This window comes from Candoia aspera, chromosome 5 (assembly GCF_035149785.1).
Source record: "Candoia aspera isolate rCanAsp1 chromosome 5, rCanAsp1.hap2, whole genome shotgun sequence".
Lineage (NCBI taxonomy): Eukaryota > Metazoa > Chordata > Lepidosauria > Squamata > Boidae > Candoia > Candoia aspera.
In genome coordinates, this window is record NC_086157.1 from 107,061,119 (window position 1) to 107,081,025 (window position 19,907).

The 19,907-nt window shown below is 40.8% G+C and overlaps 1 protein-coding gene across 1 annotated transcript in view; it reads right to left on the bottom strand.

Annotated features, from left to right (window-relative positions):
* The window catches only part of GRM5 (glutamate metabotropic receptor 5), a gene marked incomplete at its 5' end in the record, with an annotated part of 241,551 nt that extends 223,265 nt beyond the window's left edge, over positions 1–18,286 (bottom strand). The window contains one exon of the mRNA XM_063305907.1: positions 17,596–18,286. Within this exon, the coding sequence (XP_063161977.1) occupies positions 17,596–18,286 (691 nt within the window). The remainder of the gene's footprint in view (positions 1–17,595) is intronic.
* Positions 18,287–19,907: the final 1,621 nt, after the last annotated feature.

The following is a 19,907-nucleotide window of genomic DNA, read 5'->3' on the forward strand; positions in this document are numbered from 1 at the left end:
AGTCCCACAGGACCTGTGGGAGTCAGCCACAGGTCAACATCATGGATTCTCTAGGATTTCAGAGAGGAATCTTTTTAGCCATGCTGAAATTCAAAACAGAACTTCATGCACAACATCTGTTCTTTCCTTCTCCATTATGACTTTCTGCTGCTACATGGTCAAGGTTAATTGGCTTCCCTACCAGAAAATTCCCTTCTAAATCCTCCTCCACAAATAATGCTGAGGAACATTCCCCAGATATACTACATTGGGAAAGTATTTCATATTCAGCCTTGGCATTTAGTTTTCCTGGTAGTAAACAGTATTTGGCAGTAAGTGAAAGCTGGTAAGTGTCAGCAGCCAGCATTTGACAGTGCCTGAGTAATATCAATCAACATTTGACATTCTTCACTAGTACTTGTAAGCAATGTGTGTATGTGTATGAGAGTGTGTGAATGAGTGGCACGTGCACGTTTAACAAAATGAATGTTTGGCCATATTTGACAGCTGAAAGACACTAGATGTCAACATTTGACAGCACCTGTCAGTGGCTTGCAGCAGAATTTTGACTTTTGAATGTAGGCACTAATTTATTCCACCAATTAATTTGGAACACTGCCCCCCCATTCCATCTAGCATTTCAGTAACAATTATGGAGAGCCAATATCCATAGTAATATTTGCATTTTGACAATTTTTCATATCATTCCTCATTGGGAAGGGGTATCACCAAAGGAAGCGGTTGCAGGATTTAGACTCAGGTGACATTTTTTTTTCAGTGTGATTTTGTCATGGCTGGACCACGGCCTGAGATGAACCATAAGGCAGATACCATAATCCATGGGAGAACTCATTAAGAAGAGCAGAGAATAATTCAGAACTGAAGAGAAAAAACAGAAGTCATGACCAAAAATTTATCCTCCAAAAATTGGAGTACAGTCAGGGCCAAGAAAATATTGCTTTTAAGTTCAGGAGTTTACAGGGAGGGGTCAACAAATCAAAAGGGCAGCTATGACTGCACACTAGAAGCCCCATCTCTTTTTGGCATCTTTTTGGAACAATATTCTAATATAAGGGAATTAAAGGGGAAATCCTTCAGCAAAGGATCGTTACCTTGTCGTGGTGCTGGAGCTTGAGCACCTCAATGATGCCATGAGCTAAACCGTGAAGGGCCACCCAAGACGGGAAGGTCATGACAGAGAGGTCAGACTAAATGCGATCCCTGGGGAAGGTAATGGCAACCCACCTCAGTATTCTTGCCGTGAAAACTAAATGGATCAGTACAATCAGAGATATGTCGGTATACCATCGGAAGATGAGACCCCCAGGTCAGAAGATGGTCAAAATGCTACTGGGGAGGAACAGAGGATGAGCTCAACTAGCCCCAGACGTGATGACGCAGCTAGCTCAAAGCCGGAAGGACGGCTAGCGGCCGACGGTGCTGGTGGTGAACGGCGAATCCGATGTTCTAAGGATCAACACACCATCGGAACCTGGAATGTAAGATCTATGAGCCAGGGCAAATTGGATGTGGTTATTGGTGAGATGTCAAGATTAAAGATAGACATTTTGGGCGTCAGTGAACTGAAATGGACTGGAATGGGCCACTTCACATCAAATGACCACCAGATCTACTACTGCGGACAAGAGGACCACAGAAGAAATGGAGTAGCCTTCATAATTAATAGTAAAGTGGCTAAAGCAGTGCTCGGATACAACCCAAAAAACGACAGAATGATCTCAATTCGAATTCAGGGCAAGCCATCTAACATCACAGTGATCCAAATATACGCCCCAACCACAAATGCTGAAGAAGCTGAAGTAGAGCAGTTCTATGAGGATCTGCAGCACCTACTGGACAACACGCCTAAAAGAGATGTTATTTTCATCACAGGAGACTGGAATGCTAAGGTGGGCAGTCAAATGACACCTGGAATTACAGGTAAGTATGGCCTGGGAGAACAAAACGAAGCAGGACGCAGGCTGATAGAATTTTGCCAAGACAATTCACTCTGCATAACAAACACTCTCTTCCAACAACCTAAGAGACGGCTTTATACATAGACTTCACCAGATGGACAACACCGAAATCAGATTGATTACATCCTTTGCAGCCAAAGGTGGCGGACATCTGTACAGTCGGTAAAAACAAGGCCTGGAGCTGACTGTAGTTCAGATCACGAACTTCTTCTTGCACAATTTAGGATCAGACTAAAGAGATTAGGGAAGACCCACAGATCAGCTAGATATGAGCTCACTAATATTCCTAAGGAATATGCAGTGGAGGTGAAGAATAGATTTAAGGGACTGGACTTAGTAGATAGGGTCCCGGAAGAACTCTGGACAGAAGTTCGCAGCATTGTTCAGGAGGCGGCAACAAAATACATCCCAAAGAAAGAGAAAACCAAGAAGGCAAAATGGCTGTCTGCTGAGACACTAGAAGTAGCCCAAGAAAGAAGGAAAGCAAAAGGCAACAGTGATAGGGGGAGATATGCCCAATTAAATGCAAAATTCCAGAGGTTAGCCAGAAGAGATAAGGAATTATTTTTAAACAAGCAATGCACGGAAGTGGAAGAAGACAATAGAATAGGAAGGACAAGAGACCTCTTCCAGAAAATTAGAAACATTGGAGGTAAATTCCAGGCAAAAATGGGTATGATCAAAAACAAAGATGGCAAGGACCTAACAGAAGAAGAAGAGATCAAGAAAAGGTGGCAAGAATATACGGAAGACCTGTATAGGAAGGATAACAATATCGGGGATAGCTTTGACAGTGTGGTCGGTGAGCTAGAGCCAGACATCCTGAAGAGTGAGGTTGAGTGGGCCTTAAGAAGCATTGCTAATAACAAGGCAACAGGAGACGACGGCATCGCAGCTGAACTGTTCAAAATCTTGCAAGATGATGCTGTCAAGGTAATGCATGCTATATGCCAGCAAATTTGGAAAACACAAGAATGGCCATCAGACTGGAAAAAATCAACTTATATCCCCATACCAAAAAAGGGAAAAACTAAAGAATGTTCAAACTATCGAACAGTGGCACTCATTTCACATGCCAGTAAGGTAATGCTCAAGATCCTGCAAGGTAGACTTCAGCAGTTCATGGAGCGAGAATTGCCAGACGTACAAGCTGGGTTTAGAAAAGGCAGAGGAACTAGAGACCAAATTGCCAATATCCGCTGGATAATGGAAAAAGCCAGGGAGTTTCAGAAAAACATCTATTTCTGTTTTATTGACTATTCTAAAGCCTTTGACTGTGTGGACCATAACAAATTGTGGCAAGTTCTTAGTGGTATGGGGATACCAAGTCATCTTGTATGCCTCCTGAAGAATCTGTATAACGACCAAGTAGCAACAGTAAGAACAGACCACGGAACAACAGACTGGTTTAAGATTGGGAAAGGAGTACGGCAGGGCTGTATACTCTCACCCTACCTATTCAACTTGTATGCAGAACACATCATGCGACAAGCTGGCCTTGAGGAATCCAAGGCTGGAGTTAAAATCTCTGGAAGAAACATTAACAATCTCAGATATGCAGATGATACCACTTTGATGGCTGAAAGTGAAGAGGAACTGAGGAGCCTTATGATGAAGGTGAAAGAAGAAAGTGCAAAAGCTGGCTTGCAGCTAAACCTCAAAAAAACCAAGATTATGGCAACCAGCTTGATTGATAACTGGCAAATAGAGGGAGAAAATGTAGAAGCAGTGAAAGACTTTGTATTCCTAGGCGCAAAGATTACTGCAGATGCTGACTGCAGTCAGGAAATCAGAAGACGCTTAATCCTTGGAAGAAGAGCAATGACAAATCTCGATAAAATAGTTAAGAGCAGAGACATCACACTGACAACAAAGGCCCGCATAGTTAAAGCAATGGTGTTCCCTGTAGTAACATATGGCTGCGAGAGCTGGACCATAAGGAAGGCTGAGCGAAGGAAGATCGATGCTTTTGAACTGTGGTGTTGGAGGAAAATTCTGAGAGTGCCTTGGACTGCAAGAAGATCCAACCAGTCCATCCTCCAGGAAATAAAGCCAGACTGCTCACTTGAGGGAATGATATTAAAGGCAAAACTGAAATACTTTGGCCACATAATGAGAAGACAGGACACCCTGGAGAAGATGCTGATGCTAGGGAGAGTGGAAGGCAAAAGGAAGAGGGGCCGACCAAGGGCAAGATGGATGGATGATATTCTAGAGGTGACGGACTCGTCCCTGGGGGAGCTGGGGGTGTTGACGACCGACAGGAAGCTCTGGCGTGGGCTGGTCCATGAAGTCACGAAGAGTCGGAAGCGACTAAACGAATAAACAACAACAAAAGGGGAAATCATTTAAAGATGTTAAGATTATGCTGAATGATGCTCCAAAACTTTGTCTTTGAGGAACTTGGCTATATCAGTCATGAAACAGTGCTAAGATAATTGTTTTGAGAAATTGGAAAAGTAGTAATGTTCCACGTATTAAGGATTGGATGCAGGAGGTGTGTAATCTGTCCGTTTTTGAAAAGGCAGTTTTTTCCACTAGTGAAACAATGATGCAATATGTTTCCTTTTGGCACAGCTTTCACCATGTTTTTTAACAGTACAGTATTATTATTTTTTTCTCTTTAAATTAGAAATGTTAATATAATTTCTAATATGTTGTAATATATGATATGCTGAGAAAACTTACATTTTCTTTTTCTACTTAGTTTATTAGTTGTTTATTGTATATACATTTATTTGCAGCCCTAGGTTTTAGCAAAATTCATATAAAATTACAGCAATCCATATCAGTTCAATACATCCCTTCTAATATTAACAGCACTATTTGTCAACATCTGCTTTCGTATCTTCCTTGTGGCCATTGCAAACAATGCAACTTGTTTTGTTACACATTCATCAACATCAGCCAACAGAAAGTATATTTTGTCTTCTAAACTGGAATGATTCAGTTGGATTAACAAAGGCATGATAAATCTACCTCTAGGTTCCTGATATAATTTGCAAAGTAATAAGTAATGGCTCAAATCTTCCACCTGTGAGTTATTACAAATGTACAAACGGTGTGTAGTTGATAATCCTTTATATATTCCATCCAAATAGCTGTTGGCATTGTTTGAAAACGAAGTTCTGTGAAAGCTTGTCTCAGGGAATGGGATGTAAGAGACTGTAAATAATATGACATTCCTTGACCTTCTTTAAAAGATCGATACCACTTGGCCAATTTAAGCTTACATACCTGCTCTCTATCTTGTCTAAAATCTTTAAAAAATAAATAGTCCCTCAATACTGTATGATAATTTATGTCATTCAACAGCTCCTGATCTAGCAATAATTGTGAAAATAGTTTTAGACACAAATTAATCCATCTATTACTGTTGAATTGTTTGTGGAGGCACTGTATTGCCAAATAAGCATTGGGCATGAGGACTAGTCTCCTATAATATAAGGTCATTGTTTTCCTTACCCTTATATTAACTGATGGAAGGCCCAAAAACTTCTGCACTGAAGAGGTTGCCACCTGCAGCTTAGTGGTGTAATGCAAAATAAAGCCACATTAAAGTTAACATGACTCTGAACAGTGGAAACGTTCACTCTCAGACAGAAGCCTGAAAAGAAGTTGGACTGTTATAATGCTGCACTTGAATAAAACCTGAAGCATTTATTAATTATTTTCAAAAAATGTATTATTCATACTGAATCAAAGAGTCAATGATGCATATTATTTTACAGTTGGAAGGGACCGTGGGCATCACCTTATTCAACCTTCTGTTGAACAGTGAAATTTTGCAATGATTGAATCTCTGGGAGATGTCTGGCAAGAGTCTGCTAAAGTCCCTTCACCAAATGGGAATATATTGTAGTTTTGTTCTTCCCTCACTTTCTATCTTACTGAGTGCAAGTGTGCATTAATAGCATTTTAAAGGTTTAATTACCAAGTATACGTGTCTGGTCATAACGCAGTGGGTTCTGTCCTAGCTGCTGTTGCAGTGTTCTGAAAAAATTAGCTTTGGTCTTCCCTCTTCAGTGAGTCCTGCTCTTTTCCTTCAAGACTGATGCCAGATCCATCTTTGGATCTTTTTTTTAATCTGTTCAATCATGTCCGATTCTCAGAGACTGCCTGGACAAGTCCCTGCAGTTTTCTTGGCAAGGTTTTTCAGAAGTGGTTTGCCATTGCCTCCTTCCTGGGGCTGAAAGAGAGTGTCTGGCCCAAGGTCACCCAGCTGGCTTTGTGCCTAAGGTGGAACTAGAACTCACTGTCTCCCGGTTTCTAGCCTGGTGCCTTAGCCACTAGACCAAACTGGCTCTTCTCTTTGGAATTAGCCTTGCCCAAATTCTACCAGCAAGTCTTTCTGAATGTTAGTCTCTTCACTGAAGGGAGAGATTTCTCCTTCAGAGAAACAAACCTTGTTGAAACTGCGACCCCTGCAAAGGAAATGCAGGACCTAATCATCTGCAGAAGACCAATTAAATAGTCTAATCACAATGTTAAAAAAAGTTACTGCTCACAGCTTACTGTCAACTGTTTCATAGAAGAACAAAATTATCAGAAGGGTCATATTACGTCTGATCTATCAAGGCCATAACTCTTCCACAAACAAGCTATGAACAGAGAACCTTTTTAAGACTCCAGGAGGCCTGGGACAGTATGTTCATTTGTGCATCAACCCCAAACCGTTTTGCATCCTATATCAAAGTAATATTTTTCTGCATTGTTTTTTGCCTATTAAAGTCATAGAATCAGAGAATGTATGAGTTGGAAGGGACTTGTTAGTCATCTAACCCAGCCTCTGCTCAGAGCAGGAATCTATTAAACCATCCTCAACTGGTGGCCATCTGAGAACCTGCAGGGAAGGAGAAACCACCACTGCCCTTGGCATACAGTTTACTGCTTCACAGCTCTTACTGTCCTCAAATTCCCCCTAATATTCAGGTGTGGGGAAACCTGAAATCCTGAAATAACTCAGTGGATTAGTTCTGCTGGCCTGAGTGAAAAATATTCTATCTAGTAATTTTAAACACCATACGTGGAGGAGCTCTACTACATGTGGGGGTCCAGAGCAACTAACCATATTTTTAAAAGGTCCTGTAAGCATACAACAATAGCCTCCCATTCATGTTCCCTAGCAAATGTACTGAGAGACTATATTACCCCCAGTACTGGAAATTAATACATAGCCATCATGTTTAATGGCAGCCTTGAGTTCCACATATTTTCTGACCTATCTAAAAGTCATTCTGATTGATTTTATCTCCATATCTTATGATAAAATTCCAAGTACCCATAGATAAGAAGACATGAGAGCTAGTTTGGTCTAGTGGCTAAGGCACCAGGCTAGAAACCGGGAGACCGTGAGTTCTAGTCCCGCCTTAAGCAAGAAGACAGCTGGGTGACTTTGGGCCAGTCACTTTTTCTCAGCCCTAGGAAAGAAGCAATGGCAAACCACTTCCGAAAAACCTTGCCAAGAAAACTGCTGGGACTTGTCCAGGAAGTCTCCGAGAATTGGACAAGATTGAATGGATTAAAAAAAAAGAAGCCATTGTTCCTTTATTATTCCTTTTCCATAGGAGATTCATTAATCTCCTGTGACCCAGCTTCACTGGGTGTCCTTTGATTTGAGTCTTACATGGAGAGAGGGAGAAAAATGTGTTCCTGTTCACACCATGCATAATTTTATATGCTTCTGTCATGAGCAATCCCAATTAACCTTTCCAATACATTTTTTGGAGTCAGTCCTCTTATCTGACTCTCTCCCAAACACTGAACTTTGCCGTGGTCAACAAACAGTCTATGAAGGACATTTCCAGTAGAAGAAATGCCAAAGTGCAAATTGGTCACCTGCACGATTTCCTGCCTGAACCTAGAGCAACAAGGACAACAAAGGTATAATTGTTCTGGTGCTCTACCAAATAGATACTCCAGACAACGTTCCCCTCCCTTCCATTCCCCCCTCCTCGTAAAAGCCGGTGTGTAAACAGAGTGATGAGACTGCTGTTTTGTGGAATATAGGCAAGGCATTATGTAAAGAGGCTTGGAACTCTCTGTCTGTCTCTCCATCAGTAGGATAACTCTCTAAATAGAGGACAGAATGGGGACAAATCTGGTGTGGTGGGAAAAGCTGATAAAAGAAAATTTGTCATAAAAATTGGGCCAGATATTGTTGGAAGCTACAGAAAAGAATCCCCAGTGCAGTAGTAGTTAGGCAGCAGCCTAGGATGTTGATACAGTTTCCACTCTTGCCCTTCTTTTCTCCTGGTCATGCAACCCATTGAGGATCTCTTATTAAGGATCTGGACAGATTCCCATAAGCCAGCCTCTAATGCTCTCCCTTCTTTATTTCTGTAATCAGGTAATTTCTGATATTTTGTGGTAGGAGAAAGAGATAGGCAGTATTCCAGGAGAAGACAGGGATGGAGGCAGCTTGAGAAATCTCAGTATTAGATTAATCAGACCAAACAAGATTTACTGAAATAGTCTAGGTCTGTTTTTTTGTAGTGGACGACTAGATGCTTCCATGAGCCTTAAGTATTCTTTTGCCCTTGGAATGCCATAGTTAATTCTCTGCTTATTTTTTTAGTTTTTTTTTTAAAGAGAAAACAAGCAAGGGTAAAAAAAATGATACAAAGATATGATATCAGTGGGGATTACAAAGAGATGAAGAGGATGGGGAAAAGATTAAGATGAGAATTACTCGATAGAAAGAAGGGTGGAAGGCATAATTGTGTTTTTTCTTTCTTTTTTTCTTTCTTTCATTTCCTTTTTCCCCTCTATTTCTTACCTTCTTTTTTGTTTACCTCCTTTTTTCCCTCTATTTCTTACCTTCTTTCTTGTTTGCTTTGTATACTTGTACTATATTGAAAAATTCTAATAAAATATATATTAAAAAAATGAACTTATGGTACCAGTAAGATGACAAAGAAGTTGCAAAAGTTGTACAGTTAGTGGTCAGTATATTGTTGATAAAAAAAATAACCATAAAAACATTTTAAAGATCTTTTTGAATCTCTGACATTATTATTATTATTATTATTATTATTATTATTATTATTATTATTATTGGAGAAGGAGAAACAACTAAACATTATAGGTCAATATTTAGCTTCTAACTTTCCCTTTATTGTGCTCTGACTGACATACAATATTTATAAACATTTAAAATGTTTATATATTCTGATTTCAGTTATTTGATCAATTCTTTTCCCCTTAAAAGCCATATCCTAACTTCTCAAGGTTGCCTTGCTACATAATATGCAATATATGTGGAAGACCTTCTTGCTTAAAGATCATTTCTTCCCAAGGTTAACTCTTCCACACATCTTTGCCTCAGAAGGCAGAATGGAGGAACACAGAGCGACGTCCATCTGGCTGCTTCTCTGCATCCTCATTGCCGTGGCCATGTAGTGACTTCCTTGTCTGTCCATCCCTTACCCAAGAAAGCCACGTCCTTGCTTGCCAACCGGAGACAAGCTACTGGCTTGGGGTTGAATTCAGGCATGGTGGAACTACTTGGTTAGAACTTCTATCCAGGAAAAAGCCACCCACTGAGTAGATTCCCCAAGCCATCATTGGATGGGGAAAGAGACTGGGATAACTCACTTTTCTGCTCCCATTTGCTCCTGCTTTACCCTTCCTGTTTTAGCAGAAGCTAAGCAGTCTGATTAGTACTTGGAAGGGAGCCCACCAGAGAAGTCAGAGAAGTGACTTCAGGCTGCATAGTTGAGGGGGAAAGGCCACCGCCCAGAAAAAGGCAGTGACAAACTGTACTGTGGCCAAAAATATCATGTGGATGTATCCATGAAGTCTCTAGGGATCAAGCTCAACTTATTGGAGAAGGTAACTTTTTGGCCCTTCCAACCAACCTGATGGCAAAGGGTGGGATGGGAGGATGCTATTTGTCAGCAACAAAGAAGAAGAAGAAGGCAAAACTCAGAAAAGAAGAGGAACATCTGAGGTTTGATGCAGGTGATGAGTTGTGGATTTTGTCTTGAGGCTCCTAATTTCTTCTGAAGAAAAGAGATCCATGCAAGAAAAGGAGCTGCAAAACATCTGCCCTACTATGCTTTTATTTTAATTCTGTTGCTGCAGTAGAAGCAGCCCAGAAGAAGTTGGGTCATCTGATTCTGGACCTGTTCCTTTCCTTTGTTGCAGGAGATGGAAAGCTCCTGAAAATTGCCCAGAACACCGTTTCTCTTCTATAAAGTCAGGGAAATTTGTCCATTTTGGCTTTTTTCTTTTAAGTTTCTCACTTTTTTCCCCACTGAAAGTTTGTTTTGTCTCCTTTCAACATCATTGCTCCTGCTCACAACTTCCTTCGAAGGCATCTCTTAGGACAAGGAGCTCAGCACCCACTCAGGATAAAGCATTTAAACTGGGAAAAGATGGTGGGAGTGGTATAGCTTGCCCCAGCAGTGAGGCAGCCAAGAGGTGGAGCAATCTGAGAGTGAACAATGGGGGCAAGAAAATCACACAGTTAAATATTATCCCATGTTAAAATGAAATGCAATCTAGAAATCAGTACATTATTTAAGCTCATGTAGTGATGGGCTAAGTTTTTTAAACTGTATTTTATCCAAGAAACTAATAATAAGAACAGCAATAACAACAATGTAATGGTGCAAAGAGAAGAAAAATGCAAGCATCCAATCCAGTTGTTATACAATTATTGATAAACATATGACCTTCCTAAAATATAAACTGTCCATAGAAAATTTAAATTTAAGGGTTAAAAAAGGGGGGAAGTGCTTGGAAATGCATATTGCAGAATTACTCCGGACAACTTGATCAGATGGCTCAGAAGCTTTCTTCCTTGCCTCTCTGTTGATAGAAGACTAATGATTTCATATTTTATCCATCTTTTGGCCCTGTATGTTAGCTGCTTTTCCCTCCCTTGTAGGAAGCTATGAAAACAACATCCCCACCAGTCATGACACAGTCAATCAAAATGCTTTGGTGCCTTGTTCTGATGTATGGAGACTACAGAAGATCTCAAGGGACAGTTTTACAGCTTGGCAAATAGAGGGACATGCCATGACATAAATTTCTGTGTTCATTTTCATTTGGAAGTATATGCAGTTTTTGTTGTTGTTTATTCGTTCAGTCGCTTCCGACTCTTCATGACTTCATGGACCAGCCCACGCCAGAGCTTCCTGTTGGTCATCAACACCCCCAGCTCCCCCAGGGATGAGTCCTTCACTTCTAGAATATCATCCATCCACCTTGCCCTTGGTCGGCCCCTCTTCCTTTTGCCCTCCACTCTCCCTAGCATCAGCATCTTCTCCAGGGTGTCCTGTCTTCTCATTATGTGGCCAAAGTATTTCAGTTTTGCCTTTAATATCATTCCCTCAAGTGAGCAGTCTGGCTTTATTTCCTGGAGGATGGACTGGTTTGATCTTCTTGCAGTCCAAGGCACTCTCAGAATTTTCCTCCAACACCACAGTTCAAAAGCATCGATCTTCCTTCTCTCAGCCTTCCTTATGGTCCAGCTCTCGCAGCCATAAGTTACTACGGGGAACACCTTTGCTTTAACGATGCGGCCCTTTGTTGTCAGTGTGATGTCTCTGCTCTTAACTATTTTATCGAGATTTGTCATTGCTCTTCTTCCAAGGATTAAGCGTCTTCTGATTTCCAGTATATGCAGAACAGGTATGATATCTCAAATCTTGGTCGGTTGGAGAAAAGTATGCATTTAATAATACTGGGGCTTCCATCTGAAGTTTGTAGCCTAGCCCCAAAAGTCTTCTCCAGGAAGTTGCTGTTTGTTAGAAAGTCCATTACAAATTTAATTTCCTTTGATGAGAGGGGAAGCTATTGAAGCATGGAACCTAGGCTCAGGGAGTGAGCAGATGAAACATTTTATTGCTAGAAGGCTGTTAGTGGGTGCAGCTCTAATTGCTTTTATTGCTGGTTGTTTCTCTGATTATTTTTTCTTTCAACGTTCATTTGTTTTACTGAATTTTATACACTGAACTGGGTATTAGCCATCTCAGCAGCTTCATGGCCAAATGTGAAATAAACTTCTTGGAATGAAAATGAAAAGAAAATCTTTTCCTCTTAACAATAGCAAGAAGAAGCCCCTAAAGGCATTGCTCCAAATGCAGTTTTTTGGACTTTCCCCCTCTGAAATCACAGGCACTTTATTAGCCGCAACTAATTTAGTTGGATCGGGGCCAATGAATAAAGACTATCTCTCCATATACACCAAAAAGTTCATTTTGTAAGTCTGCAACCAGCAGCATGTAACCATCAAATCTTCTAATGCATTCACTCAGTGGATTTTTTTCAGATACATCCATGGAATATGGGAGGGAAAAAACGGGGGGACAAATATTTTAATATTAGCAGTAAAATTCTAACATGCACTGTGGGTAAAGGTAAAGGTAAAGGTTTCCCTTGACGTAAAGTCCAGTCGTGTCCGACTCTAGGGGGCGGTGCTCATCTCCGTTTCAAAGCCTTGGAGCCAGCGTTGTCCATAGGACACTTCCGGGTCATGTGGCCAGCATGACTCACGGAACGCCGTTACCTTCCCGCCGAAGCGGTACCAATTAATCTACTCACATTTGCATGTTTCCGAACTGCTTGGTGTGCAGAAGCTGGGACGAGCAACGGGAGCTCACCCCGCCGCGCGGTTTCGAACCGCCGACCTTCCGATCGACAGCTCAGCGGTTTAACCCGCAGCGCCACCGCGTCCCTGTGGGTAGGTCCCCACAAATGTTATACAGGTAGTCCTCACTTACCAACCATTCATTTAGTGATGGTTTGGACTTACAATGGTGTTGGAAAAACTGACTTATGACTGGTACTCACATTTATGACCATTGCAGCATCTCTGCGGTCACATGAACACGATTTGGGTGCTTGGCAACCAGTTCGCAGTTATGAGCATCACAGCATCCCATGGTCACATGATCACCATTTTTGACCTTCCTGGCCAGCTTCTGGCAAGCAAAATCAATGGGGAACAGCATGATTTGCTTAACAACCACATGGTCTGCTTAGCACCTGCAGTGATTTGCTTAAAGACTTCCTCAAAAAAATGTCATAAAATTGGTTCATATTCCCTTAATGACCACTTCACTTAGCCACTGAAATTCTGGTCCCAATTGTGGTTGTTAAGCAAGGACTACCTGTAGTACAATGTTCTTCCATGCCAATTAACCAACAAACTCACCTACTTATGAAACTGAATATAATGCCAATTTCAAATTTTATTTATAAAATTGTGGCTCTTTGTGGGCTATTGTTCAGCATTAAATCACTGGTTAGGCTTGAAGGTTTTAAAAGTAATGAGGGGGATAGACACATTCGGGGGAGGAGGGGAAGGGGCTTTTCTTTTTGGCTTGGTTTGAGTGTGTTTTTTTAATCACCTGATTTTTTTTTAAGTGGGTTTTTCACATCTTTACAGCTCTAGTCAAGTCTCTGATGTTTATTTACATGATAGATTTATACCAACTGCAAGGGAGCATATGTAATATTCTCTCCTCCAACAACAACCTTTTGTGATAGATTTGGCCAAAAGTGAGTGACTGGCAGTTATCCAAGGTGGTTCCAAAACTGAGAATGGGCTTCTTAGTATTTAACACCTCACTCACTGTGCTACACAAGTCGTCTGGTTATATCATCCCTACAAGGTAGATCAGATCTAGAAACTGACTCCATAAGAAGAGGAGAACTCTATTTTATTGAGATAGGCTATAACAGTGTTTCTCAACTTTAGCAACGTTAAGATCTGTGGATTTCAACTCCCAGAATTCCCTAGCCAGCCATGCTGGCTGGGGAATTCTGGGAGTTGAAGTCCACAGATCTTAACGTTGCTAAGGCTGAGAAATACTGGGCTATAATGACAGAATCTTCTAAGTCTGCTTCTGTTTTACCTTCCTGTTGGAATTATCAGAGGTCAACTCAGCATTGCCTCATAAGCATAAGGGTGGGTCTTTCTAGTAAACGCATCTCTATTGTGCTTGTGGGATGTCACATGGGTCACCTGATTTCCACTTCCTCCTCCACCTCAGGTTTGGGGATTAACAACCTCCATTTTACCTTTTGGCACACCTGCAAGCAGGAGGTGCTGCAGAATGCAGCTCTTGTCCTTTTCATCTTGTTTGCATGTAGACATTTCTATTTCCATAAGAAGGTCTACAAAGAACCAGTGATGATTAAGTACCTTCTACTATGAATCTACCTGTATCCAGATCTACTGAATAAAAGTAAGCTATCTCTATTTTTACTTCATCTAACTACTGTATGAAGACTGAATTTATTTTCTGAACGTAATTAAGCTTAAATGTGCAAGTTTTGTTTCACGCTTCCACTTTGCCAGATTGTTGTTAGCTGCTTGGAGTTCTTTATTAACCTTTAAAAACTCCATCTGTCATGAGTATGGATGGAGAGCAGGGGGCTCCCATCCAGGCTGTAAAGCGCATGCATAGTACTGAGGAATTAGGTGGCCATTCAAAGAGACACAGATCGGGCCCGCCTTAGTCTTTGGGGTTTATATGTCTGGGTTTTTCCCACGCTTCTTTAGTTTGTTAGGATTTTCCTGTTATGTAGCAGCAATAAAACACTAGAGACCTGTTCCTTGTCTCAGCATGGTTCCTGGCTGTTAGGACACCATTACTTCCCTCCTTCATATAAACCAGTGAATCAGGAATGAACCAGCCTGAGTCTCTTCCTAATACTATCTTCTTTCCCAGGTCTTAAGGAATGCTTCTGCCCTTGTTGTTTCTGTAATAGCTTCTGAATACTCCCTTCATGGCCATCTCCATGGCTCTCTACAGGTTAAAACTGAGAAGCAATTTAGAATCTGCAGCAGTCCACATCTTTTTTCTTTTTCAGAATGAACAAGACCTACTTTTCTGACATCATCAAGGCTTTCTGGATGGGGAATTTTGAGAAGCCATTTGCTCACCACACTATATAGCAAAATGGCCTCTCAAAAGCCTCAGCAGGTGGCAATCCCTGGCCAACACTGCCTGATTTGAAAGCTAATTAGGGTCAGGCATGGTTAGGACCAGGATCAGAGTCCACCTTCCAAAGAATGGAAAGCCCAGGGAATTCTAGGGCTGGAAACTAGACTGTGGAATTGAAAAAAAAAAAGTGAAGTCATAGAGGAAGGCAGCAACCAACCCCTTCCTTAGAGTCACCAAGAAAACGTCATGGTTTTGTCCATGATGTCAGCAGGAGTCATACGTAACTAGAAAGAGAGTTTGCTATGTAATAATTCAAAGAATAAATAATGAGAGGAAAGTAGCAGCAAAATATGAGAAGGAACAGTTATTAGTTTCAATAAGGTTGGTCCAGCTAGACTACTCTCAGATACAGTCCCATGCAAATTTTTTTTTTTTAGAAAAGCAGTGGTTTTTTTAAGCCCTATCCATGCCCTTCCCTTCTAACAGAGCTAGCAGAAAGCAACAGAAAAGTATGAACAGCCATGAACATCCTATTCAGCAAATCCTGAATATTCTCTGGATAAGCCTTGCAACTTCAGAAGAACCATGGGAGATAAGATGCAAGGCTGGGGGAGAAACCCAACAGTTTGATGCAAAGACACTGTTCAAGGTAGTACCCTACAAACGTCAGAGGACCATGACTGAGCAAGTTCTCCATGGAACACCCTAAAATGTTTCCATTCAGGCACATCACAAGAGGACAGGCTGAACATCATCTTCGTTATGCCTTGCAGATGTGATTTGTTAACTGGCACTACCAGATAACCTTTTACTCTGGGCATGATCAAGATGCTTATCCACCCAAAGAATACAGTGTCCCCAATTACCAAGCATTGGCCTTGCTGTCTCACCCACTTTGCATGTACCATTATCTCTTATATTGTTTATAGCTGCCACCATTGTGATGAATAGTCAGACCGTTGCCCTGTTTCATTAAGCTAATTAGCCAGGCATTTTCATAATGTCATCTAAAGGACTTTTGGGTTAAGCACTTTGCTTAAGTGGTTAATGACATGGAAAAACTTCTTCCCATTAGCACCAAGTTCAACACATGACGTGCTATCTAAGGAGACTGACGTCAGCAACATTCACCTTGTTGCAGTGCCTCCCGTTACCCATGTCAAGAACAGCTTGACATGGAAGGCAAAGAATCTTTCCAGATCATTTATACACAAATTATATATATATATATATATATAATTTGTGTATAAATGGACACTGAACACTGACCACTAGGGGATCCAAATTTCTCTAGGATTTGAAAATTATTCATTGATTCCTACTCTTCCACTCCTATTCTTTAGTCAATTTACAATCCATGAAATCACCTCTCTTTTAATCCCAAACTGTCGAATTGGCTTGATAAGAGCTAGCATGATATAGTGGTTAAGGTGTTGGAGCGGAGAGACCCAGGTTCTAGTTCATGAAAGCTCACTGGTGGCTTGGATCAGACCTCTCTCTCAGCCCAACTTATCTCACAATAAATTGAGGAAAGATTCCCATGGAAGCCTCTTTGAATTCTTAAAGGAAAGGCAGGACATAGCATACAAAATTAAGTTTTTTAACAAGTCATATATAAAATAAAAGGGTTCATGCTGATCCAGGTTTCTCAGCATCATTGTTTGTTTGATTTATACCCCACCTTTCATTAAGGACCTCAAGGCATAGTACGGAGCATTCCCTCCTACCGTTTTCCAGCATGATGATAGATTAATATCATACAGTATATTAAAGCTTCTACAGTCCACAATATACTTTTGCCCAGGGAGATTCATCTCTGCCTGGAATAAAGCCTATTCCAAAAGGAAAATGGAATCATGAATTGAAAAGAAGGGCTGAATTATTACCATATTTTATACAGTGCTATGCAGTGTGTCCCTTGATTCCACCAAGAATCCCAAAACTCTTTGAATCTGAACACTGGAAATAGAGAATCAACTGGAAACGAAGAATATGAAGCATAAGCAGTGATCCTACTGCCGCTCAAAATATAGTGAAGACAAGTAACACTATAAAACATCATCAACAGAAGTCCCTGTGGAACCATGTCATACCGTTTGATTATATAAAATAAATTGGAACAAATGGGATCATACGGATGTTTAAATCTGCAGCTGCACTAAGCGGTTGCCTAAAACAAAACCCCTAGAAAGGAGAAGACTTACCTTCAGTCTATTGTTGAATTAACACAACATACTATATCATTAGCCTCTTAATTATGATGATGTATACAAATACTTCACGGCACTAAGTACAAGATATTGCTTAAACAATGAATTAATAATGGCTGCATTCCCCAGCACACTTACTGGGGGGTATTCTGTTGCACTCAATGGTGCTACTACCAAGGAAGCATGCCTAGAATTGGGATGCTAATCAAGATTAACTAGTCAAACCAAATCAAGCCATAATCACTTCTACTGGGTTCCATCTAGATGTAAAACTAATGTTTATAATAATGAAATGATTATAAATTATTTTGACATATAATAAATAGTATCACTATGACATTCATGAGAGGTAGACAAAATGCAACACTATTTAACCCTAAATATTAAACAGTAAATCCAGAATATTGAGTGTGTGTGTGTGTTTGTGTAGTTAAACACAGGCAGAGAGAGTATATTATACATAAAAACTGCAACGTGGAACATCATGTAGGAAAATGAAAAAAGAAAAAATATTTTTTTTACCTTCAGTATGTACTGCAGACACGTAAGTCCAGTTGTACCTCTTGACAATGTCCACCATAGCACGGGCCTGTTGTGCGTCTGAAGGTACCACTCGCATGAAATACTTGAATAAAGTCTTGTCACTTAAGTCCATGCTTGTGGCAGAGTAGGCAATCTGAGGTATGTTGAAAAGCTGCAACAGATTTTGGACCTGGATAGCCACGGAACTGGACCCAGGACCAATCACACCAACAATGGGCTTCTTGGAGTGGTATGGAGAAGTAGAGCCATCAACACACTTCATCAGTCCTTCCTCTTCTTCTGCTGAGATGAGAGAATCGCGGATGAATTCAATGCTCTGCTCAAGAGCAACCGCCGAATGCCAACATGAGTCCCTTATTTCACAGCCTAGGGTTATGTTCGGTAATAGAGTTTGGTTCTGATTAATGCGGTCAAGGGTATGAAGCATTGCTTCCACTCTCTGGATTCCATATTGTTCTCTTACCTCTCCACATTTTCTCTCATGGACCTTGTCAACAGTTGGCTGATGATGGACAGAGAAGAGAGCCCCAATAATAATATCTCCAGGCATGTAGGCCACCACCCGTCTTTCATTGGACTGAGCAGAAACCAAAAGACTAAAGTTCCCCCAAACATCTTCCTTCAAGAACCAGATAAGAAGCAGAAGGAGCATTTTAGGAAGCTGTTTAAGCCAGTATTGGAAGCATGATGAGATGACAAAGTGTGACCATTGTTAAAAAGCAATCAGCAAGTCTTTGGAGGAATCGAAGCAATCAAGCTGATGGACAACTGGTCTTTCCAAGCATTTTCTACACAATGGCCGACATCTTCTTTTCTGTTTGGAAGGCAGGATGCAATCATAATCTTCAAAATCTTTAAGAAAAAATGATGAGAAAGTTTTTTTTTAAGGAGCACTTAAACCTCAAGTACTTCTATTGTACAGCTATTCAAGACAGAGGTCCAGCTTGCTTTTCTGCTTACTAGAATTCTACAATCAAGGCAAGATGCAAACATCATACATTCAAAATAAAACAAACAGGTTACCTCCAAGCTCGTGATTGATTGATTGATTGATTGATTGATTTTCAGGTCCAGAAATGAACCGAACTCACAATCCTTTTGTGCAGACACCTGTTCCTGACTCTTTCAAGATTGCCTTATTCTGGCAATCTCATTTATTGAATTTCATTTATTTCACAGTTTTCGCAACCCAGCCCAATCCACAGATTCTGGACAGCATACAACTGAGTGCCTTCTCTGTTGCAACACCTGCCTTATGGAACAGCCTCCCTGCTCAAATTTGGATGGTCCTGACCCTCTTGGCCTCTTGACCCACTTGGGAGGCTGTTAATACCTAGGTTTTTTTCCTAAATATTATGGCCAGGATGTTAGGGTAGCCCAATATACATATGACTGATTTTGTGAAATTGTTATATAGTGCCTCATTTTTTCTTCTTTGAATTATTTTAATTTTGGTGATGGGGAGTTTATATTCTTTTTGCACTAAGGGTTCACTACCCAGAGATATGTGTTTAAATCTACTCAGAGTTTTCAATCAACATACAAATGACCAGGCTCAAATTATCCTACTTGAGACACATTATGCAAAGACCCAGGTCTCTGGAGAAGGTTCTAATGCTGGAAAAGGTGGAAGGAAAAAGAAGAAGAGGATGACCAGTAGCAAGGTGGAGGGACTCAGTTACATTGATGAGGAGTGTACCATTGGAAGACCTGAAGGACCAGGTTAGGGACAGAATGTCATGGAGATATTCATTCATTCTCCATTCAATGTCATGGAGACAGAATGTCATGGAGAAAATCTATCTGTGTGGTTGCTAGGAGTTGACACCAACTTCATGACACATAATCACTCAATCAATCAAAAGATCCTTTTTTAACCCTTGATTAGAATATTTAAAAAGATCAAATCAAATCAAAGGAAGTCTGGAATGGATGCTAAGGTAACGTGATCCTGGACATGCCATTATCTGTGCTTCATGCTGAGGACCCAGGCCATTCCACAAATCAGGAAGTGCAGGGAAGTGGAGCACAAGGATGAGTGGAAATCACCTTTGGACAGGTGGTTACCTTTGCTGTACCTCATTTCAAACTATAGGAGTGCTGCTGTGAAAAAGCAATCTTTATTGCTCTAATGCTAGTCTATGGGCTAGTCTATGATGTTGTCATGGAATCTTTGCAGGGACCTTTCAGAGATCCTAACAAAGCTGTTCTTATGGAACTTCAAGGAAGGCTGTACCAGCTATAAAAAATTCAGCGTGCATTTTTGTGCAAAGTGGCATCCTTTTGACTTC